Source organism: Vombatus ursinus, unplaced genomic scaffold (genome assembly GCF_900497805.2).
Source record: "Vombatus ursinus unplaced genomic scaffold, bare-nosed wombat genome assembly UNPS02014773.1, whole genome shotgun sequence".
Lineage (NCBI taxonomy): Eukaryota > Metazoa > Chordata > Mammalia > Diprotodontia > Vombatidae > Vombatus > Vombatus ursinus.
The window spans coordinates 37,588,520-37,612,632 of record NW_020954551.1 but is presented as its reverse complement, the minus strand read 5'-3'; the positions used below and the strand labels follow the sequence as shown (position 1 = coordinate 37,612,632).

Below are 24,113 nucleotides of genomic sequence, written 5' to 3'. Positions count from 1 at the left end.
AAGAGAGAGAGAGAGAGAGAGAGAGAGAGAGAGAGAGAGAGAGAGAGAGAGGAGAAAGGAGAGGAGAGAGAACAAAAGAGGAGAGAAAGGAGAAGAGAGGAGAAGAGAGAGAGATCCCTTTCTGAGAAGATGGATTTGAACAAATAGATTTTTATGTATGAGATGCAGCCTGATGTGAGACAAAGGGTATTGAACTTGAAGTCAAGAGAGACCAGATTTCAAATCCTGCCTCTAACTTGTACTAGTAGTATAATCATAAGCAGGCCCCTTATCTATTGCACTTGGGCACATCAGTATCTGACTTGGATTTGTGTCTTCTTAGTTCAAACCCTGCCTTAGACTCTTAGTAGCTGTGTGACCCTGGGCAAGTTACTTAATCTCTGTCTGCCTCAGTTTTCTCAATTGTAAAAGGGGGATAATAATAGCATCTACCTCCCAGGGTTGTTGTAAGGATCAAATTTGGTAACATCTGTACAAAATTTTGGAAACCTGAAAGCACTGTATAAGTGCAAACTATTAATATAATAGCAACAACTGCTCATGTATTCCACTCTAAAGTAGGCATTTAATAAATACTTGCTTTGTTCCTTCCTTTCTTACTCCTGTTCAGTCCTGGTCCCAGATCATCACTGGTCCAGGATACCTGTATCAATGGACTTTTTATCTGTCTGCACCCTGCTTGCCTCAGTTTCTTCCTCTGTAAAATGAACTGGAGAAGGAAATGGCAAAACACTCCAGCATCTTTGCCAAGAAAACCCCAAATGGCCTCATGAAGAGTCAATCATGACTGAAATGACTGAACAACAACAACAAAAATGACATGGTCTAAACCAGGGGTTGGCAAACTCTAGCCTCACCACGTGTTTTTGTAGGGCTGTGAGCTAAGAATGGTTTTTACATTGTTAAATAAAGTGTTATTTATTTAAAAAACCATCCTTAGCTCACTGGCCATAGAAAAATAGGTAGTCAACTGGAGTTGGCCTTCAGGCCATTGTTTGCCAACCCCCAGTCTGGACAAAAAGTATTCTTTCCTTTTTTTTCCCACTCAGTTCATAGAATCATAGATTAGGGACCTTAGAAGTCATGTCGGTCTGTCAGGTAGCAGACCAGGATTTGACTAGGATTTAAACCCTGGTCTCTGTGACTCCAGATTCAACACTCTACCTGGCTGAATTGTTATACCAGTCTACTTTGGGTGACCATAGATCTCATGGAGGAGGTCCTATACTCTTCTCAGCCTTGGTGCATGACATCAGCACGATGCCATAGGCGAATAGGAACAGACAGAGAGCACTTCCTACAGTGTCATCTTGGGCACATCATTAATCCCTCTGTGCCTCAGTTTTCTCATCTGTAAAGTGAAGTGTACTAGATGTCCTGTAAGCGCCCTTCAAGTTCTGTGACCGTCTATGTGTTGTTCAGTTGTTTCAGTCTTGTCTGACACTTTGTGACCCCATTTGGGGTTTTCTTGGCAAAGATACTGCAGTGATTTGGCATTTCTTTTTCCAGCTCATTTTCCAGATGAAGAAATTGAGGCAAACAGGGTTAAGTGACTTGCCCAGGGTCACACAGTTAGGAAGTGTCAGGCCAGATTTGAATTCGGGTCTTGGCACTGACTCCAGGCCCATCACTCTGTCTAATGGGCCACCTAGCTGCCTGTGATCATTTATAGAAAATCTCGCTTCCATTTGACACATAGTAGGTACTTAATAAATGCCTGTTGATAATTGATTGATTCTGTACAGGACATTCTCTATTACAGTGGCAAACATCATTGGTGAGTCTTTGTCTCTTCTCGTTTTATGACTCCAATAATAATGACAATCAGAGAGTCGGGATCTTCAGATGTGATTGCATTTCTCTGTCAAGGAATCTTATATGATCTCATGCATGGGAAATACCTTGAGGCTGTTTATTTGCTCTCCGTCAATCAACAATAAACTTGGGGGTAGTTTGTATTGTGTGACCTTTCAGTCAATTATGTGACTGTGAAGAAGTGGTCTGATGTAGAAAATGGTTTGCAAAAGTATGCCTGTTTCCTTCTCATATTTTAAACAAAGATTCCCTCGATATATGTGTAGAACATTCTCCTAAAAATGTTACAGAAATTAGAAAGTAGGCATATGTGTTTGTAGTTACAGATGTCCGCTCCAATGCTTTCTTTAAAAAGAGTTCCATCTGTGGATTTTTTTTCCTTATTGTTTGGTATCTTCTCCTCTTTCATTTATCTTAAAAATTAATCCCGCCATGCTTTCAAAATTGGGTCTTCTCCAGCACGAATTTCTTCTGTGTATACTTGGTCTGGTCCAGCTGGTCTTCCTGACTTCATTTTCTCAAGTGCCAATTCTACTTTCTCATTCAACACATCAGGAACTGAGGTGTTAGATTCCAAATGCGGTGGTTCCACTGTCAACGATGATGAAAATAGATCTCTAAAGAAATGTTGGCAGACCCGTTCCATTTTTTTTTTCATCTGTTGATTGTTCTCCTCCCAGTTTCATCTATAAATGTTCTTGGGATGATCTGGCTGAGTTGGGTCTCATGCCAAGCTTTTTTTTCATACTTATTCTCCCTTCATCACTCTTCCCTGTTTTATGAATTGATGCTGTTTAATTTTCCACCACCTTCCTCTGTAATATTTTGCAAATGAGTTGATTTTCTAAACTGTTGTTGCTTTGGCTGCTCTATTTCTCTGCTTGACAAAGAGATTCTGTTTCTGCTAGCTGAAGAAATTTCTGGGATCTCTTACCATCCTTATTGTTTTATATTCATTAAATTTTTGTGGGATGTGTTGATAATCAGTCAATGTCTTTTCCTTTATCTAACTCCCATTTTTTTTATATCAGGTAGGTCAGGTTGGCAATGTTGTAATGACATACCATATCTTTTCCCCCTTCTCTGTCCTTTTGAAAAAAGCTTTGTGCTGATTTTAACCTTTGTTCTAATAATTAGTCAGTAGTCTGACTGCACACACGACAGCTGAGTCTGAAATGATTCACACGTCAATAACTAGTCATTTCCTGTCTGTTAAGAGGCAGCTAGTTGCATTTTTGAGAATGTCATTCAGTACTCACCACATTCAGCTCCAACAAATGCTCATCTTGAAGTAAGATACACAGAAGGCAGCCTTCCAATGAGTCCATTGGCCTCTTTCGTTTCTTTATCTGGATCCATATTTTCCAACATTTTTCAATGTTGTCCTTTATACCTACCTTCATAATGAAGGGAATGATAGCACCTGCCCCCCCAGGGTTGTTGGAAGATCAAATAAGAGAATGTATGTAAAGTACTTTTCAAATCTTAAAGCACTATATAAATGCTAGCTATTATCATTATTATTATTATTATCATTATTGTGTTGGAATCATTGGGTATATTGCCTTATTTTGAAAGGTCTTGCCACATTGTTTGTGGAATTTCTCTTTATCCTCTGCAACAAATATTGATGAGTATGGTTAATTATATGGCAAACTACTCCAGTATCTTTGCCAAGAAAACCCCAAATGGAGCCATGAAGAGTCAGACATGACTGAAATGACTGAACAACATTTACATAGCACCTACTATGTACCAGGCACTGTGCTTGACAAATATTATCTCATTTGATCCTCACAACAACCCTGGGAGGTAGGTGCTCTTATTATCCCCATTTTATATATGAGGAAACTGAGGCAAATAGAGATTAAGTGACTTGCCCAGGGTCACATGGCTATTAAGTGCCTGAGGACAGATTTGAAGTTGGGTCTTCCTCACTCCAGTCCCAGTGCTCTATCCACTACCCCACCTAGCTGGTTAGGCTCACTTTATGCACGAAGAGGCAAGGTGATGTGTATTTCATGGAATGACATTTGCTTGTTAGCTTTGGGCACAGGATGAAACCAACTCTGCCAGCTCCTTTTGGCCCCTCTAAGGAAAACCTGTTTGGCTGCAAACGCCTTGCCTTCTGGTTTCATTTGCAGTGAGAATGTCATTATGGTTCAGATTCTCCAACCCTTTGGTCGTAGGAGAATGATCTCCCTCGGATCTAGAATTTCTCCACTCACGCATCTGACAACCAATCCATGACTTACAAGAGAAGTCCTAGAGAGTTGTTCAGACCACACAGAGATGGCATGGTCTGCTCAGGGTCACCCAGCTAGGAAGTGTCAGAGGTGGGATAGGAACTGTCTCCAAGCCCGTCACCCTATCTGCTGTGCCTTTCTGTTGTTGTCCCATTGTTTCGGTCATATCCGACTCTTTGTTGCCCCTTTTGGGGGTTTCTTGGCAGAGATACTAAAGTGGTTTGCCATTTCCTTCTCCAGCTCATTTTACAGATGAGGAAATTGAGGCAAACAGGGTTAAGTGACTTGCCCGGGGTCACACATCTAGGAAGTGTCTGAGATCAGATTTGAACTCAGGAAGATGAATCTTCCTGACTCCAGGGCCAGCGCTCTAACCACTGTGCCACTGCCTCTACCACATATATAGTACCAACAGTTGATTGAATATTCGTAAAAAGCCATGTGTTGTGTAGCATCCTCTGCTACCACTAGTGGGAAGGGCTGCACAGGACTAAGAGCCTTTTAATATTTTTCTCTATTTCAAAGTTTCAAAATCCTCTGTTTGGCATTCAAAGCCCTTTATAACCTAGTCACACTTGGCCTCAGAGTGATTTTTTTTTTGTCCACAGCAGCTCCTATAGACTGTTTGCTAAGGTACAAATCAGATGAGATCCAGTGGCTTCCTAGACTTGCAGCTAGGAGGATCTGGGTTCAAATCCTGCATCGGACACTTACTAAGTTACGTGATTCTGGACATGTAATTCAGCCTTTCTGGGCTTCCTCAGTTTTCTTGTCTGTAAAATGGGGGTAATGATAGCCTCTCCCTAACAAAGTTGTGAGTCTCAATTAATCTATGTAAAATGCTTGGCAGACCTCAAATTGCTATCTCAAAGTCAACCATTATTATTATTGTTGTTGTTATTATTGGTGAGGCAGCCTCCCTGCTATTGAAATCATGGAGCCTGGAAGTACTGACGTGAGAAAAATGTAACATGTCTGGCACACAGCCTTGGACATTCTGTCTTCAGAACACTTCCCTTCTTTCTCTCCTTGTCCCTGGGCTCTGTGGGAAATTTGGGGCCCGACAGAAGTAGTTGCTAACACGTTTGCCCTTTCTTTGTTTATTTCTCCTTCACTCTCAAAGATGACCAATGACATCTTGGCTGATGTCTTGACTTGTGAGTGAACTGGGTTCAAATGAGGCATCAGCTTCACTCTCTACTCCAGAGTCATCAGAGTCCAGTGGCAGGACATAAATCAAGATGACTGTGATGGCCTGGGATGCAGTAGGAGACCGTGGCCTTTCTAAATGAAGGTCTTTCCCAGGCCTCAGTTTGTCTGAGGCAACACCCTTTCAATACTGCTCACAAGAGCCTCACAGAGACCTAGTGAGGTAGCGGGAGCAGGGATCATGAGCCCCCTTTTACTATTGATCAATCAATAAACATTTATTAAGCACCTACTGTGTGCCAAGCACTGGAGATGCAAAAAGAGACAAAAGACTGTCCCTGCCCTCAAGGAGCTTACAGTCTAATTGAGCAAACAAATATGTACAAAGGTCAAGGGTCTTTCTGAACTGCTACATTGATGGTGCATGTGAGATGTAAATAGCCCTTGGCTTGTGCCCTTCCCTGGGCAGAATTTCAGCTTCTTGGGGGCCCTTGTCTCCCAGTTTTCTCTGACCAGCTCTCGTCTTCACACTAGGGAAGAGAGGAGGAGATAGCCCCTGTCTTGTAGGATTAAACTAATCACACCAGAGGCAAGCCAGCAGGGGCCTTCTCCACAGTGAGTAGGGCCTGGAGAGGAGTGAGGGAACCAAGACAGGCCTTGGAGGCTCCAGTGAAGTTTCTGAGCTGGGTGCTTAATTTGGAGTTTAATTAAATGCCAATTAGTTCTGGAGGCGCCAGGGCTTACTGGGTCAAGCAGGGGATTAGGAGACAGGATGCCTGGGTCTGCTTCAGTGACTGCCTGGTGCACAGAGATAAAATTAGCCCCCTGCCGCCTTAGCACGGCATGGAGAGGCTTAGGGGAGGGTGTGGGCAAAGCAGCTTGGGATCTGGGTGGGCTGTGCCGGGCAGGTTGCTTTGAGAGAGATTGACTGAGGATTAAGAAGGCATTCTGCCTGTCTGTCCTCTGTTGCTCTCACATCCTCCTGGCCACCTCTTCCTCTCCTCCCTGCTGGCCTCCGTCAGGGAGAGACAGAGGCAGATGAATGAAAAGAAGGAGATATGTGTGCATCTGCATGCACATGCGTGTATATGCATGTGTGTGCACGTGCCTGTGTGTCTGCAGGGCAGAGAAGATAGCCCAAGAGCAGGAAATCACCAAACAGCCCCTAGTGACCTCTCTCCCTTAAGTGGCCATTGCTCTCCCTTCTGTCACTGATATCTCTTCTGGCCCGGAGGAGAAGGCCGCGATGAGCAAGAGAGCTGGCACTGAATGGTGGGAAAATCTCTGGACTCAGCTCATTGTTCCAGCTCTACCATTTACAAGCTGTGTGACCTCGGGCAAGTCAGTTCTTCTCTTAACTAACTGATCGACTCATCACTGTGAAGTAAGCCAAGTGATGAGATTTGGTGAGGGAGAAGTAACCCGTGAAATGGCCCCCAAAGGGAGGGAATGTGAGCCGCTTGACCTTAGCGGAGAGAAATAGCCGTGTCCTTAAAGCGTCGGAGTTCTTTGTGGGGTGGCACTGTGATTTCGTCTGTGTAGGGAACTCCCTCCACTGAGGAAACCTCCTTCACTAATGTAGATGGGCAGCTGTTCTGCCTCTTATAGCCTCAGCGAGCTGCCCGAGGGCTCTGAGAAGCTGGTCATGCACTCAGTATGTGTCAGAGCCCGGACTCACTTCTTGATTCTGAGACCCTTTCTCTAACCACGGCTCAGACCTGCCTCTCATTGAAGTTTTGTATAGTTGTGTCTGACTCTGTGATCCCATTTGGAGTTTTCTTGGCAAAGACACTGGAGTAGTTTGCCATTTCCTTCTCCAGCTCATTTTACAGATGGGGAAACTGAGGTAAACAGGGTTAAGTAACTTGCCCAGGGTCGTACAGCTAGCAAGTGTCTGAGGCTGGATTTGAACCCAGGTCTTCCTGACCCCAAGCCCGGCATTCTATCCACTGTGCCCCCTAGCTTCCTTTCTGCCTTTTATTGAAGTGTTACTCTCTCATATTTCTCATTTTTTTTGGAGGAAGGATACTTACAGGATTGTAAGGTCATAGAGTTAGAGCTAGAAGAAACGTTAGAAATCCAGTCCAACTCATTTTACAGATAAGGAAACTGAGGCCCAGAGAGGTGAAATAATTTGACCAGGGTCACACAGCTAATGAGTGTCTGAGACAGGATTTGAACTCAGGTCTGCTATAGCCACCTAGCTTCCCTCTAGGACAAATGCCATTCTGCTGTTATTCTTTTATATTAAATGTTCTGTGGACTATTGCACAAGTGAATAAAATAACTGTTTTTCATAATAATGTTTGCCCTGAGCTGTGGTGGGACTTCATTTCTTGCTGCCTCCTAGGCATGTGAGGATTAACACAGGCTTCTGTGAAGAGCAGGAATCTAAGAATGGAATTTTGGGCATTAATAGATATCATTTTGGGGAATGGGAAGCCATATTATAGGCCAGAAGGAGCACACTGCAATAGCCCAACGTGGAGAGTAGTGGAAAGAATGCTGGCTTTCCCACCAGATCCTCCCGTCTTCCCAGCGTTCCTTTTGCTGTCCAGGGCACCACCATGTTGCCAATCTCCCAGGCTCCCAACCTCAGCATCTTCCCTCGCCCCCATATCCAGTCTCTTTCTAACCTGCTCTTCTCTATATCCCTCTCTTCTCTCACCAGACACCTCTGGCCTCGCTCAGGCCCTCACCTCTCGCCTGGACGATTGCAAGAGCCTTCTAAGCGGTCTCCCTGCCTCATCTTTCCCCTGCCAATCTGGCCTTCATTCAGCCACCAAAGTGATTTTTCCAAAACTCATTTCTGAACACTTGTCATGCCTTCCAGTGGCTGTGATGTCCAGGAGCAAATAGGAAGTCCCTTCTTAGCACCTTCCAGTCTTCCTGGAGTTTGCTCTTTTCCGGTGATCTCTGTCCACAGACTGACTGACCAGCTGTGGAATTGAAGGATCTGGGTTCGATTGCTAACTCTGACACCTGTCTGACCTTGGTCACGTGTGACCTTGGTTCCCCAGGCATTAGTTTCCTCATCTGTAAAATGGTCCCTTTCAGCTCTTAATTTATCATCCTATGAATGACAACGTAAGACTTGTATCTGTAAAGGGATAGACCGTAGATTGAGGAATGGAAGGGACCTCGGACGTCATCTAGCTCAACACTTAAGTGACTTGCCCAAGGTCACATGGATAGAGTAGTGGTGCTGGGATTTGAACCCAGGCCTTCTAGGTCCAAATGCAGGATTTTTTTTTCTTTTTTTAACCACCCCGTGCTACAAAGCTCACTTTATCCAAATTGAACCTAGATGGCACAGTGGATAGAGTGCTGGGTCTGGAGTCAGGAAGACCTGGGTTCAAATCCAGCCTCAGACACTTACTAGATGTGTGACCCTGGGCAAGTCACTTAACCTTATTTGCCTCAGTTTCCTCATCTGTAAAAATGAGTTGGAGAAAAATGGCAAACCACTCCAGTATCTTTGCCAAGAAAACTCCGAATACATCTGGATACAACTGAAATGACCCAACAACAATAACAACCTAAGAAGGGGCTGGGCTTTAGTTGGGGTTTGCTGTTGTTGTGTTCTCGTGAAGGAGATGGGTTTAGGTCTCATCTCAGTGAAGGAGAAAGAGTACAGTTAATTAGACAGTACCATTGTCACGGTTCTTTCTTCCTCAGAGACAAGGCAGGTGACTGACTGAGTCTGTGTGTCTGAGAGAGAGGAGAGGAATCAGTGTAAGTGGGGTGTGTTAAAGTTGCTTTTAATAATCAAAGGGCAGCTCAATTGATACTCCATTATGGTCTTTTCTCACTCTCAGGAACCACTTGGGAGCTCTCTGCATCTGTTTTCCACATCCTTAGGTTTCATTCTGAGGGGGGCTGGATTGATTCAGTTCCAGCAATACTACTTAGACTGGCTTCCTAATAGGCCAGCAGTTGCTTTAGAAAGACCCTTGCCCATCCCTTGATGGGCTCTGGGTGGCCACTGGCTGGGGGAGAAAACATTAGGCTTCCCTAGAATGAGCAAGGAAAATTGGTGGCAGAAACATGGCGCTTTTTGTGTCTGTGGAGCATGAGCACAAAGACCCAGAGCCCCAGTTCTGTTACCAGCTGGATGACTATGGGTAAGTCACTTACTGTGTCTGAGCCTACCCTCCTTAGGGAATAGTAAGATTTATCCTGTCTTCCTTGTGGGGCTGTTGGAAGGAAAATGCTTTGGAAACCATAAAGCATCCCAGAAATGTGAGTTCTTTTCATTATTTCTCTGCCCAGGTCCTCCACTACCTCAAACCAGCATGGGCGTGGTCAACCTGTGGGTCAATCCCAAAGGCACACAAGATGGAAAGGATCGTAGTCTCATAAATTAGAGCTTATACAAGGAAGGTTCCAGGTCATTGGGTGCATAACCATCACTTTATAGGTTGGAAAAGTAAAGCTTATTAAAGTTAAGTGAGGAGTCTAAGGTCACCCAGCTAGTAAGTGGCAGGGCCAGGCTCTCAGATTCCAAATCCAGTGTTCTTCCCTGCTGGCCTAATGATGGGCTGTGTCCCTTGTCCAAGGGCCACCTAGCTGGGTTCAGAGACTCTTATCCCCAGATGATTGGACACAATCAGCCACAGCATCCTTGAAATGATTCTGCCCTCTAGGACCAAGAAGGGAAGGTAAAAAGAGTATCTATCCCATTGAAGTCACAGATCTTTAAAAGTATTGAAACGTTATTATCATCACTATAATTAATAACATAAGGCGGTGTAATATGGTACAGGAAATCAAGAGACCAAGATTTCAGTGTTGTATGTTATTGATTCAATATATGACCCTGGACAAGTCATTTTCCCCAGACCTGGGCCTCATTGGCCCTCTCTGTAAAATGAGTGTCTTGGATCTCATGCTTTTGCATTGGCTCATGTCTGGAATTCTCTCCCCGCACTCTCCTATGCTTATTGGAGTCTCTGGCTTTCTCCCAGACTTAGCATAGATGCCACCTTCTGCAAGAGCCCCTTCCAGATCCCCTCCACCTGCTGAGTCCCTTCTCCTCCAAGGTTACCTCCCCTCTGTTTCTGACACGTCCCTGTGGACATAGGTGTTGTCTCATTGGATTTAAAGGTGGAAGGGGCTGTCGTGAGCAGCCGTCCTCTTCTCTCCGCGCCTCAGCAGAGCCTGGCAGCAATGAGCCTGAGACATCCTGTTGGGTTTCTGCTCCTTGGCTGGAGCCATGGATATAATCATCTTGCATGCACGGATTCTCGGATGACTGTGACCATGGCCACAATCCGATTAATTGATCAGAGAACAGAGTCCCCGTCCTGCTGCTAGCCACAGCTGGCTGGTTGTCTTGTTACAACTCTGTTTCTTTTGGTTCTTCCTGATCGCTCTGATTCCAGAGCAGCAGGGAATCCACATGTGCAATGTGATACCATTCTATTAACTCGTATTTCATAGGAGTAATATTTGGAATGCCAGGACCTCACACTTGGAAGGGATCTCAGAGGCCATCCAGACCAGCCAATAACTGAATGAGAGTCACCTCCATGCTATTCCCAACAAAATGGCCGTTGAGTCTTTGGTGAAGACTTCCAACAAAGGGGAGGAACTCCACTACCTCCAGAGACAGTTTATTCCACTTTGGAGTATCTCTAAAGCCCTCTAGGACAAAGAAGAACAAATCTCAGGGCTCATTCCTTCACATACGTGAAGACAGTCCCCCTAAAACTTCTCTTTTCCAGGTTAAACATTCCCAGTTCCTTCAATCCATCCTCATATGGCAATGATCTCAAGCCCCTTCGCTATCCTGATTGCCCTCTGCTGGACGTTTTCCATCTTGTCAACATCTTTCCTAAACTCTGGTGCCAAAAGAGAAGACACACTCCAGAGGTGTTCTGCCTGGGGTTCGGTGGGACTATGCCCTCCTTATTTCTGGAAGCTGTGCCTCTCTTAATGTAACCAAAGATCCCATTGGCCTTTTTTTTGAGGAGCTATGGAAGGCTCTTGGGCTGGGAAGGGACATGATGAAAGTGACATTCACTGGAGATCTCCTCTGACCTTGCAGATCCCCTGGATCTCTTTCAGATGACCTGTGCTCTAATCATGCTTCTTCTCCCGACTTGTACTGGTGAAGGTGATTTGCTGAACCCATCAGACTTATTCAATTTCATCTTCTTTGCTTTGGCCCAATGTTCTAGTCTATAGAGCAAGACCTTTTTGAGTCCTGATTCTGCCATCTAGTGTGTTGACTAGTCTTTCCAATTTTGTGCCATCCACAAACTTGATAGCTGTGGTGTTGTATTATGACCCAACATGGCAGGGGAGGTCCCTGCCTGGGAGGGAGGCTGAGGTTCCTTTGTCTATCCTCGCTGTCTCCCAGTGGATCCATAGCACCTTGTTAATCTACTGTAATGTGCAGCTATAGAACAAAATAACTCTTAATCCTTAAAATTAATTATTAATCCAGAATCCTTGGTTCCTGGTTCATGAGCTAAAAGAGGGGGGCTACCAAGGGGTCCCCATTGGGTCAGGGTGAACATGCCCAATTCTTTGGAAACTTGTTGGGAAAGATCATGATGGTAGCATCTATCATGCTTTCGTAAGGCATGGAGAGTAGAGGCAGATGGTGCAGGGGCAGCAGCACAGGAATTGGGGTAGTAGACAAAGGGCAGCCAGTATGGAGAAGAGACAGGGGAGGGAGAGGGACACAGAGAGCCACACAAAGACCCACGGCAGGTAGAAGCATGTTGGGGGCAGAGATTTAGGGGCCCATTTTGTAGGGTTTGGTGGTGAGGGAAGGCCAGACCACCCCAGGGTTAGGTCATTAACATATCCACATCATTTCAAAGTTACCAGTGTTCCCTTAGGGTTCCTTAATTACCTAATGTTTTGCTGGTCTTTCTGGGCCAGTGAGAGGCGACCGAGGGGCCATTGCAAGGGGCCTGGCTGGTTTCCTCTAATTTTGTCCAGTCTCCGGATGTGGTCTCAGTTCATTTATGAGGCAGTTTTGTAAGTGACTTGTATGTTCTCCTTTATACTCTTCTTATTGTTACCTTCTGCTGGCTACTTCTATACCTACTATATTAATGGAGGGAAGGGGGCGGAGCCTTGGTCAGGGGGACCAGAACAAGATACAGTTTCAACACAATCTACCCCTTGGTTCCCCAGCCACTTACTATGGTCACCCGCTACCATGTCTATTGACTAATCCAAACAAAATCACTGGAAGCAATCGCTATCACTTCAAAGACTCCTTGTAAGAGTCCTATCCATTTGTCTGGAAGGACCTGGGAGAAAAGGTCAGTGAAGATGCTCACTGTTCCTGGGGAGATGCTTTTGATGTCCATGATGATCCTACTACTGGTATCAACAGTCTTTCCTCTACCTCTTGTACAGGCAGTGATAAGGGCAATTTCTCCTGAGGAGTCAGTGTACATACAGCAGAAGTTCACGAAACTACAAAACCCCTTGGCTGGCCAGTCCAAAGCCAGTCAACGGGCCCATCAGTATAGACCCTCAGGCACGTTGTCCTCTGGCCAATCGGTCAAGTCCTTGGAGGGCAGTGCCCTCATTGCTCTTATTGCTGTGTGATAGCCATCTGGGCATCCTTCAGCTTCTTATAGACCTCTTCTCCTTCTATTCCCCAAATTGCAAGTCTGATAATAGCCCTTAGGATTATCAGACATGTCCCACCGCATGCCAGTCACAGTGTGAGGTGCCCCCAGGGGTCGGGTGGGTGTCATTGAGGCATCCTTATGGAAGATGAGGTCTACTTCTATGATGACTAGAGTGCAGAAAGGATATTAGTGTAGGTTTAGATGAGGTGCTAGGGAACTGGGGGTGCAAGCCTTCCAGTGATGCCAGTTGGGTTTGATTTATCTAGGTGACCATGGTGGTGTTGAAGTCTGCTGATTCAGTCCAGGTTTGACCACCGAAGGCATATATCCTTATCTGGAGACACTCTGTAGAGGTTGTGCCTTAGTGATTTGTATCACCCATTGGTATCATGAGGAATGTCGTACACAGTCCTGTGCTATTGGACTGGGGCAGTCGGTGGGCAACGGCCGGCTCGAAGCTAAAAGGTGTCTTTCCTTCATCCAGTTGCAAAGCTTTAGTGAGATTAGGTATGTGGGAGTCCACTGTGGTGGTGAATCGCCCTCCCTTGAATTCTGGTGGATTGTAGAGTACCCAGCACTGAGTGAGGTTCTATGCAGAAGCTGTGGCTTTGGAGATTGCGTCTTGATAGGGAGTATCTATAATGGACCAGCCATATAGGGAATAGTCCATCTTTTCAAGATATTGTTGTAGGAGACTCAGCATGTTTCAAGAGATTGATACCGTCCAGTGTTTCTCATACTCTGGCTAGCACTATAAGATGCTTGTGAAATTGTCCTAAGTTCACTGTAGTGGCCAGGATATAGAGACAGATGCATAGGTTTGAAGGGCCTCCACGTTGTACCTAGATAGAGCGGGCTGGGCTCCCTTCATATCAGGGGATCTTGAGGGAGATTAGCTTATCTCAGACTAAGGCAGGGATGTCTCTGCCCTTTTGGGTCCAGGAATTTTATACACTGTGAGGGGGGTTGAATTTTATGGGGGGTGATTGCCCAACTCTGACTGGTCAGATATCAAACCGTAGCCATGAGGTGGGCTCACACCAAGTCTGAGGCAGGGCATCTACTTATGACGTCATCCACATAGTACCATCTGCAAATGGCCTCCAGGGCCAGGAAGTCCTCCAAGACCTGGTGGCACATGGTCCATGGACTGTTCAGGTATCCCATGGGCAACCTGGTAAAAGTATATTGTGAAAGCAAATTGGAGTTGGGCATCTAAGGACATGGACACAGGATAAAACATGTTAGTCATGTCAAGTACTACAAATCAAGAGCAGCCAGAGGATTGAATGTGTCTGTCACCTCCACTGCTGGGTAGTGGGACTCTGATCTTGGGACCAACCTTATTCCAAGTCCTATACTCCACAGGTGGTCTCCATTCATTCTTGCCTGCTTTTTGGACCTGTCAGACTGGCAAGTTGAATGAGAGATTATGGGGGGCAATTACATCTTCAGCATGTAAACCAAACCCAACCCAGCAATGGTAAAGTGGGGTTGTGTCCCCTGGGCACTGGTTTAATCATTTTCATAATTTAGGTGGACAGTGACTCCAGTCCCTGCACGTAGATACCAGTTGTCTAATTTTCCCAGCAGTCAGGGTCGAGCCATCGCCAGTAAGAGGTAATGTATCCATCCGTGCTGCTGCTTTTCCCTCTGACTTCTGTTGTAAATCCTAAAGTATAGTTTGTATCTCAACTGCAGTCAAGGGTCTCGCTTCATCATGCAGCTCCGATCTTTCATCCCCCCTCCTCCTTTACAGCCCCCTTTCCTGACTGTGGTGATAGCAAAAGCTTGGCCCGAGGGCTGGGGGCTGGATTTCTTGCTGTTCTTTTTCTTCTTCATCTCTGTCTGCCTGCGGGGGTAGGAGGAGCTAAGGTAGAGATTTAGCCTACCTGTTCACGGACTCTCCCAGTCTTCTCTCTTCTCTATCATGGTGACAAGCAGTGAGTGGCTAAGAGATGCCAGCACATCTCCCTTATATAGTGGCATTTGTCAAGGAAAGCAGTGATTTCCTGTGGGGATTGGGGGGGAATCACCGGCTCCTTTGCCTAATTTCCCAAGGAAAGCCCAGGCAGGAGCAGACCACTGATTAGAGGGGTGGTAACCTTGGGGGTAACTTGGGAGACTGGGCCTGACCAATGGCCTGGACTGGCATTTCTGCTTGGAGTGAGCCCACCTTCCTTGCCTCGGCATGAATGATGTCATGACATTGGTTGTTAGTTGCATCAGTTGCTGGGCGGGGGGGCATCAGGAGACCTCGGTGGCTCCCCTTGAGACACACCAAAAGAAGGGTGGGGTTTTTTATTGGTGGCTACCCAATCCCCCAAGAACACCTGTAGCACCTGTAGACCTGGGGCTTTTGCTTTTGTACCTTCTCTCTTCCCTACTCTGCTCACTCTGTGGTTATTGACTCACTGCTACCCTTAAACAAGCAGCTCTGCCCTCACAGGGGATGCCAGAAGTTCACCCTTGACCTGTGTGTGGGGGGTGGGAGGAGATGTCTCTTACTCCCCCAGCTGCTCCAGCTTCGAAGCCCGCTGACACAGAGGCTGGTCCCTTTTGGTTCAGGGACCACACAGAGACACAAGTACACAGCTCCCTATTTCTAGCTTAAAAAGTCTTGTCCCATATAAACACTTCTGTGCTACAGCCCTCCCCTGTGCACACACCTCTGAAAGGGATCAAAATGGCAACAGAACACAGGCTGGTCACTCCCTGGTGCTTCCACATATTAGCATGGGAGTACACATTCCCCAGGTACAAACAGTGGGATCCTTCGTCAGAGGCTGGTGAAGGGAGACAGAAGAGGGAGAGGGCACAGAGAGTCGCTTCCGTGGCTTCAGATCAGAGTTTGGAGCATTCCAGCAAGCCATAGCAGATGGAGGAGTGCTGGGGTGGGGGGGGGCAGGAGCTTGGGGTTTCATTTTTATAGGGTTTTGGTGGTAGGAGATAGACTAATGCTTACCTAGGCCACCTTAGGTTTAGTTAATTACTACATCTTCATCATCTCAAAGTTATCAGTGCCACCTTAAGTTTCTTTAATTTAGATAACATTTTATCAGTCTTACTGTGCATGTTGGAGCTTATCTATGGCTTACAGACCAAGGACCATTAGTGGGACTAAGGGACTGTTACATTGGGGCCTGGCTCACTTCCCCTAATTTTGCACAGTTTCAGGATGTGGTCTCAGTTAATTTCTGAGGCAGTTTTACAAATAACTTCTATACTCACCTCACTTTGTATTGCTATTATTTTATACTACTTATATACTTACTATACTAACTAGGGGGAAAGCAAGGGGACCACAAGATATTATTTCAACACACAGGGGCATTTCTGACTTTGTCCAAGTCATTGATACAAAGATTAATTAGCCCAAGCTCAAGTACGTGGCCCTTGCTTCCCTGGAATCCTCCTTCCAAGTTGACTTTGAACTATTATTGGCTATCCTTTGGGTCCAGCCCTACCCCAATTCCAAATCCACCTAATTGTATAAACTAAGCCCATGAAGTTCCATCTTGTTCAAAAGAATAACATAAGAGGTTTTATCTAATGCTTTACTAAAATAATAACAATCATAATAATAGCTAACATTTATATAGTGTTACTATGTGCCAGGCACTATGCTAAGTGCTTTTATTATTGTTACCATTGCAATTATTATCTCATTTGATATTACAATTATTATCTCATTTGATCCTCACAACAACTCTGGGAGATAAATACTATTATTATCCCCATTTTACAGATGAGGAACCTGAAGCCAACAAAAGTTAAGTGACTTGCCCAAAGTCACACAGAGGCTAAGTGTCTGAGGGTGAATTTGAACTCAGATCTTCCTGACTCTGGGGCCAGTGCTCTGTGTGCTATGGTGCTATCTAGCTGCCAAAATCTAATTAAGTGATGCTATAGCATGCCCTTGATCTATCAATGCAGGAACTCAATCAAAAAACAAAGGAAGTAAGGCGAGCCTGGCACACTGGTCCTCATGCTCGTCCTTGGTGATCACTGCGTCCTTTTCAAGATGTTCGCTAATCTTTACCATTCCTTTGGAATTTTGCCATGAGTCAAAGTCAAATTCAATGACCTATAATTTTCAGGCAACATAGGCCCATCTCCAACCAATGCTTAAAGATGCAGGGTCTCTCAGGGACTTTAAGAGCTCATCAAGTCTAACTCCATCTTTTTTTTTAATAGATGTGAAAACTGAAGGCTGAGAGGCTCATCCGGGAAATAATCATAACAGTGACGATGATGGGGATGGCAATGATAACAATAGCTAGCATTTATATAGTGCTTTGAGGTTTGCAAAGCACTTTCCATGTGTGATCCTCACAACAACCCTGTGAGGTAGGGGCTATTGTTACTTTATAGATGAGGCGACTGAGAGATTAAGTGACTTTCCCAGGGTCACAAAGCTAGTAAGTGTCTGAGGCAAGATTTGAACTCAGATCTTCTTGACTCTCAAGTCTCGTGTTTTTAACACTTCACTATTCATTTCCAGGTTCACAAAGTATTGTGTACATATTACCTCATTCAATCTCTGAGATCTTATTATTCCCATCTTACAGATGAGGAGCCTGTGGCTCAGTGAATTTGCCCTGGTCACACAGCTATTTAATTGGTGTCACATTAGAACCCAGGTCCCTTCTGACTCCATGGCTAATATTCCTTCCATTGTACCATGGTGGGAAAGGATGCTAGCTGCTGCTCCCTGCCTTGCTGGGAACCTGGCAAACCAGAGGTGGGGTGGAGCTTGGAGATCTCCCAAGAAAGGCTTTGAGAGCTACTGGTAATAATCACAACAACTTACGTTTTACAGCTTTTTACAGTTTACAGAAGGTTTTTCTCACAACAGCTCTTAGAAGGTAAATAGTGTAACTTTTTGCTGGTCATAGAGCAATGCTGGGCTCCAGCCAGCTCCAGGTTCAGGAGCTAGCCTGGGCATTGTGCTTTGGCCCTTTGTTGGGGACTTCATGCCTCCATGGCTGGTGGGGGCTCTTTTCACTTTTCAATCAATTGATCAACAAGCTTTGATCAAGCTCTTACTATGTGCCAGGCTCTGTGCTAGGCACTAGATACAAATAAAAAGTTGCAAGTCTCTGTCCTCAAGAGGCTTACAATCTATTAGATTACTTGTAATATAGAGATATATGCAAAACAGTAGATAGAAGATAATCTTCAGGAATGTACTAGGAGATGAGGAGACAGGGAGGGACCAAAAAGGTGGTTTTTAATCTGGGTCTTGGAGGAAATTAAGGATTCCGAAGAGACTGAAGTGAGAAGGGAGTGACAGCCAGGGCAAGGTGGAATTGAGAGATGGAGTGACTCATGTAAGGAATAGCAAATAGGCCAGTATGGCTGGTCCATAGAGTGGATGGAGAGGAATAATGTGTCATAGGCTAGAAGGGTAGGTAGGGGCCAGACTGTGAGAGGCTTTAAATGACTAACAGAGGGTTTTATAATTGATCTTAGAGGCAATAGGGAGCTACTGGAGTTTATGGAGTAGAGGAATTATAACAACATGTTGTTCATTTCAGATGTATCCAGCTCTTCATGTCCCTGTTTGGGGTTTTCTTGGCAAAGATACTGGAGTGGTTTTCCATTTCCTTCTCCAGCTCATTTTACCAATGAGGAAACTGAGGCAAAGAGGGTTAAGTGACTTGCCCAGGGTCATACAGCTAGTAAGTGTCTGAGGCCAAATTTGAACTCAGGTCTTCCTGACTCCAGGCCCAACGCTGTGTCCATTGAGCCACCTAACTTCCCCCTACATGGTCAGATATTCGGTCGCTGTCTGGAGGATTGATTGAAATAGGGAGAGACTTGAGGCAGTGACAAATTAGGGTATTATTACAATATCCTGGTGAGAGAGGTGCTGAGGACTTAAACTAGGGTATTGGCCATGTAAATGAAGAGAAGGGGAGTTTGCGGGAGGTAGAAACAAGATTGGGTAACTGGATCTGTGGGATGAGTGAGAGTGATCAGTAAATGATAGCGCTGGGGTCATGAGCATGGGTGAGTGGAAAGATGGTGTCTCCACCCTACAGAAATAGGGGGGCTTGGAAAGGGAATAGTTTTGGGGATTGGGACAGCTGTAAGGTGCCATAGTACACAGACCTCAGGGCCTGGTGTCAGGAAGATCTGAGTTCAAATCCAGCCTTAGACACTTACTAGCTGTGTGACCCTGGGCAAATCACTTAATTTGCCTCAGTTTCTGGGGATAATAATAGCACCTATCTCCCAAGGTTATTGTGAGGATCACATGAGATAATAATTGTAAAATGCTTAGCACATAGTAAGTGCTATAAAATTTTAGCGATGATGATGATACAGATACATTTCACCTTGGACATGCTATGTTCAAAATGTTCAACTGGTAGCTGGAGATTCCAGTCTACCGCTTAGGGATTGGGTCAGCCCCTGTGGCAGATGCAATTGCTGCCTCCCGGTCAGTCAGTAAATCCATATTAAGCATTTGTGAGCCAGGGACTGTGCTAAGCGTTGAGGATACAAAGAAAGGCAAATGGCATCCATCATTCTCAAGGAACTCACAGTCTAATGAGAGCCCACAATCTCATTGGAGAGATAAAACATGTACCATTAAATTATGAGACCAGGCAGTCTCTGCTTAGGCATGAAATGAAGGCAATAAAAAGTACTAGAGAAATACAGAGATTGGCCTTGAGTGGTCAGAGTTGGCTCACTGAAGATGGCATCTAACATGGGTCTTGAGGGATGACTAAAATTTAGATAATTCCTCCATTAAATTCAGAAAGCCAACCTATTGAGCTAATGAAATTGTCTAGTCCTTAAGAGTCAGCGTGATACCCTGGAAAGATCACTCAATGGTTGGAGCATCAAAGGAAGTGAATATGAGTCCCAGCCCCCACATTTATGAGCTGTGTGACCCTGCACCAATCACTTGGGCCCCAGTTTCCTGATCTGTAAAATAAGGATAATAACACTCTGACTAAATCACTGTGTAAACTTTAAAGACCTCCATAAACATGAGTCATCTTTATTGAGGACAAGGACTGTATCTCATTCTTTTTGTTTTGTTTTTAATATCGTACATCATTGTTGTTCAATAAATACTTGCTGAATTAACAAATGAATGAGGCAGGAAATTCCTGAGGCCATTTGAGCTTCTTCTGTGATGTAGGAACAGCTCCAAACCTGTGGCATTGAGGGTTTCCTCACTTCCGGCTTTTCTGGGTGCCTTTGGTTGTATTAAATCTTCAGCTTCCAAGTAGAAAAAGGGGGAAAAATAAGAATCATTTGAAAGTCATTTCCAGAGTTCCTGGATTGAAATACAACATCTGACAATTTAAGTGTAACATATGGATTAAATTTTCCTGGAATTACCCATGGATTTTCAATTAAAGGAACTGGAGGGGCTCCCTGCAGACACAGCCCATGCAGAAGGTGGCTGGAGCAGAGCTAGGAAGACCAATCTGGACCTACATGAGAGATTGGGGGGAGGGGTGCCCTCCCATAATGCACTGGCCATCCTCCATATTTCCTGCATCTCATATAAGTATATCTCACTTTGGTGCCTCGATTTCCACTTTCCAAAGTCAGATCACTTTCATCATCTTCTCTGATTACCAAAGTCACTGTTCAGAAAGGCAGGACAAGTGTTTTTAGTACTATTTTACAGAGGAGGAAATTGATATCTCGAAAAGTTTAGTGACTTCTCCAGAGTTACCCAAAGCAGGGTAAAAGCAAGGACTCCAGGTTCTGCTGCCCTGGCCCCTTATCTTCACTCACAAGGCCACTAGCCTGTTTTAGAACCTCTTTACCTCTCACCTGGAGTGCTGCAAAACTTCCTAATTCGATTCTTAGCTTCCAAATCCATTCTTCATACAGTTGCCGAAATAATCTTCCTGAAACACATCTGATCATGGCACTCCTGTGCTCAAGGAGCTCCAATGGCTCCCTATTGCCTTTTGGATAAAATGCAGACTCCTCAGCTTAGCATTTAAAGTTCCCCACAACTTGACTCCAGTCTACCTTTGCAGGCTTGTTCCTTCATGCCCAGTATTTAGGGATGTCTTGGGGATGGCCCAGTGACTGTCTTTGAGTAGCGGAAGGGCGGGCTTAAGGAAGTGGGATTTGGCTTGTTCTGCTTGGGCCCAGGAGGCAGAAGCAATGGGTAGAAAGTCACGGAGAAGACGATTTCAGCTGGTTAGAAGGAAATCTTTTGGCCAATGAGAGCCGGTCTGAAGTGAAAGAGGCTATCTCAATGGTAGTGACTCCGCCATCAGTGGAGGCCTTTGGGTGGATGCTGCATCATCCCTTGTTAGGGGTGTTCTAGAAGGGGCTACTGTTCAAGGATGGGTTGGACTCGATACTTTCTTATGTCCTTCCCAACTCTGAGATTCAGTGATCCTGTGAAAATGGACTTGAGATGGACCTTGAAGGATGGGTAGGATTTGAATAAGGAAAGTAGATCAGGAAGGGCGCATAAGTAGAAGACGGCAGGAGATGAGTCTAGAAAAATGGATTTAGACCAGATTGCAGAGGACCTTGAATGCCAGACTAATGAGTCTGACATTTATCCACTAGGGAACATTGAAGGTGTTTGAGCAGGGGTGTGGCATAATGTTGATGTTTTAGGAATATTAATCTGGCAGTGGTGTATAGAATGGGTTGGAAGAAAGAGAGGAGGATATTGTCATGATCCAATGTTAAGGTCATGGAGCCTGAATTAGGCTGATGACAATAGGCCTGGAAAAGGAGAGTTAGATTAATGGAAGAACTGAGGGGACTTGGCGAGTCACTGGATGCAGAGAGCCAAGGAGAGAGAGCTGACTGGGAGGTTTTGAATCTGGGGTGATGGGTACAATGGGGGTGTCATTAATAGAAATGCAGAAGTTGGAAGGAGGAGGAGATTTTGTGGCAAGCTGCTGAGTTGAATTTTTGACAGGTTGAGTTAGAGGTGCCGGTGAATATCAAAAGCTATATGTCTGGCAGGCAAGTGGATGTTTGTGACTCAGTTTCCATTGCTGGAATATTATCCATCTCCTAGACCACAACCTATGGGTGGATATCCCCCAAGGCTCTGTCTTCAGCCATCTTCTCTTCCTTCTCTACATTTTCATGGGTCCAGTTGCCATGTCCATTCAGACATATATTTTCCCCTTGAACTCCAGCCCCATATCATTGCCTATATGCTGAACATCTCCATCGGGATGTTCAGCTGTTACTTCAAATTCAACATGTCCAAGATTGAGATCATCATCTTTTCCTCCACCAAGTCACCCCTCCCCCAGACTTCCCTCCTCCTAATGAAGGCACCTCTTTCTACATATGTAGTTTTGCAATCTTGAAGTCAACTTCAACTCTGCCTTCTCCCATGCTCCACATCACTATTCTGATGCCATATCTTATCTGTTTTGTCCCATGACCTCTCTCCTATCCCACAGGAGCATAGACTTAGAGTTGGGAGGCCCCTTCCATTGAGTCTAACCCCCTCACTTTACAGATGAAGAAATAAAGGCCTAGAAAAGTTGAGTGACTTGCTCAGGGTCACACCATATATTAGAGGTAATCTGGTAATCCAGTTTGGCTGCAATCATTTAACAAATACTCTAATCTATTTCTCCTGTCTGATTTCACATTATCCCCCTTTACACACACTATTTTCTAGTCAAACTGAACTGCTTAGTGTTTCCTGAATTTGGGGTGTCATCTCCCACCTCTGCATGTTTGCCCATGTGTCATCCCCTATCCTTGAAATGTATTCTCTCCTCATTTCTAGATCTTATCTGCTCTCGAGATTCCAGTGCCCCCTCCTACACAAAGCCTTCCTTGATTCCCTCTAGCTGGGCTCAACTTCCTCAAACAGTCTTAGAGGTCTTTGTTTTCTCCTTCACCCTCTTCACTCCCTACTTTGTATGAATCTCAGCTTTTTCACCGTGCACAATGTAGGCTCCTTGAGAAGGGAGGTTATTTAATTGTTTATCTTTATACCCCCCAATATCTATTGACTGGCACATAGTAGTAAGTATTGAAATTGAGGTTTATTTATGTACTTTCTTATATTTTAGTTGTTTTGTGTGTGTGGAAATGTAAATTCTCTGAGGGCAAGGAACTGTCTTATTTGTCTCTCCCCTTTTTCCTTTAGCACAGTTTAGTGCACGCTGTGGACCTGGGATCTACATGAGCTCCCTCCAGCTGTTCTGTTCTCTGCCTTGGTTCCCTTTGGTTCATCCCAGAGCCAACTTTTTCCAAGCCCAAGAAAGACCTTCATGGCCCTCCTTCTCCTTCTCTCTTTCAGCACAGCCAGGACTGCCCTCGGATCCTGCCTATGTTGCTAGCCCCAGTGCCCACAGGAGGCCTGCAGAACATCCATGTCTCACTGGCCAACACTGTCTTCTTCTCCCAGGTAAGTGGCACCATGGAGGGTAGAGAGAGGGGCTCTTAGGGTTGCTGCTGCGCATGGTTATGAGGAGAGGCCCCAGAAATGGTAGAATGATCTGGAGATCTCTGTGACCCAAGGCCATCGGGACCTCCTGGACCCTGGGAAACTGACCGCTTGACCCCAACACAGACTGAGTCCTTGGTGTTGGCTGTTGACCAAGCCCCAACACCAGTCATAGCTTGTGCCTCTGGTTCTAGCCAAAGCCTGACCCCTGACCCTAACCACAGGCTCATCCTTGACTCTGGCCACAGACCAACTCCCTTACCCTGTCACAGACTAAGCCCCTGATTTCTATAGACTGAACCCTGACTCCAAGCACCAACCCTGACCACAGACTTGCCCTTGACCCTGGACACAGACTGAGCCTCTGATTCCAGCCATTGATTGAGCCCTGACTATTGTCCTGGGAGAGTAGGGAGAAGTGAGACCTGGGTTGGCTCCCCATATGGCCCAGTCTACCTACTTCCAGGTAAAATTAGGGTGTTGGCCATAAGGGGCAGCTTTGGAAAGTAAGAGGCATAGCAAAGGGATGTTGGTGACTGATTGGACCTGGGGCTCTCTGTTTGGGGACTTTCCCTTCTTTCTCTTGGAAAGAATGGGGAAGAGAGAGGAGAAAGAAGGTGCAGTGGAGGAGCCAACCCCAGACTCCACCAGTTTTCTTGATTAGGGTGGAAGGGCACTCATGAGTTAATTTTGGGGAGGGGTTGGTTCCAGCTGACAAAAGACCCTATTGGCATCAGAGGATTTACTGTCTTGGCTCCAATCCCAACCTTGCCTTTGGCTATCTCTGTGACCTTGGACAAATCACTTACCCTCTCTGGGCCTCAGTTTTCCTGTCTGCAAAATGAGAGTATTAAACCAGATGGTGCCTAAGAT

The 24,113-nt window shown here is 45.4% G+C and overlaps 1 protein-coding gene across 1 annotated transcript in view; it reads left to right on the top strand.

Annotated features, from left to right (window-relative positions):
• The window catches only part of PLXND1 (plexin D1), a 200,568-nt gene that overhangs the window by 91,295 nt on the left and 85,160 nt on the right, over positions 1–24,113 (top strand). The window contains exon 9 of the mRNA XM_027863909.1: positions 23,094–23,201. Coding sequence (XP_027719710.1) covers positions 23,094–23,201 — 108 coding nt within the window. The remainder of the gene's footprint in view (positions 1–23,093; positions 23,202–24,113) is intronic.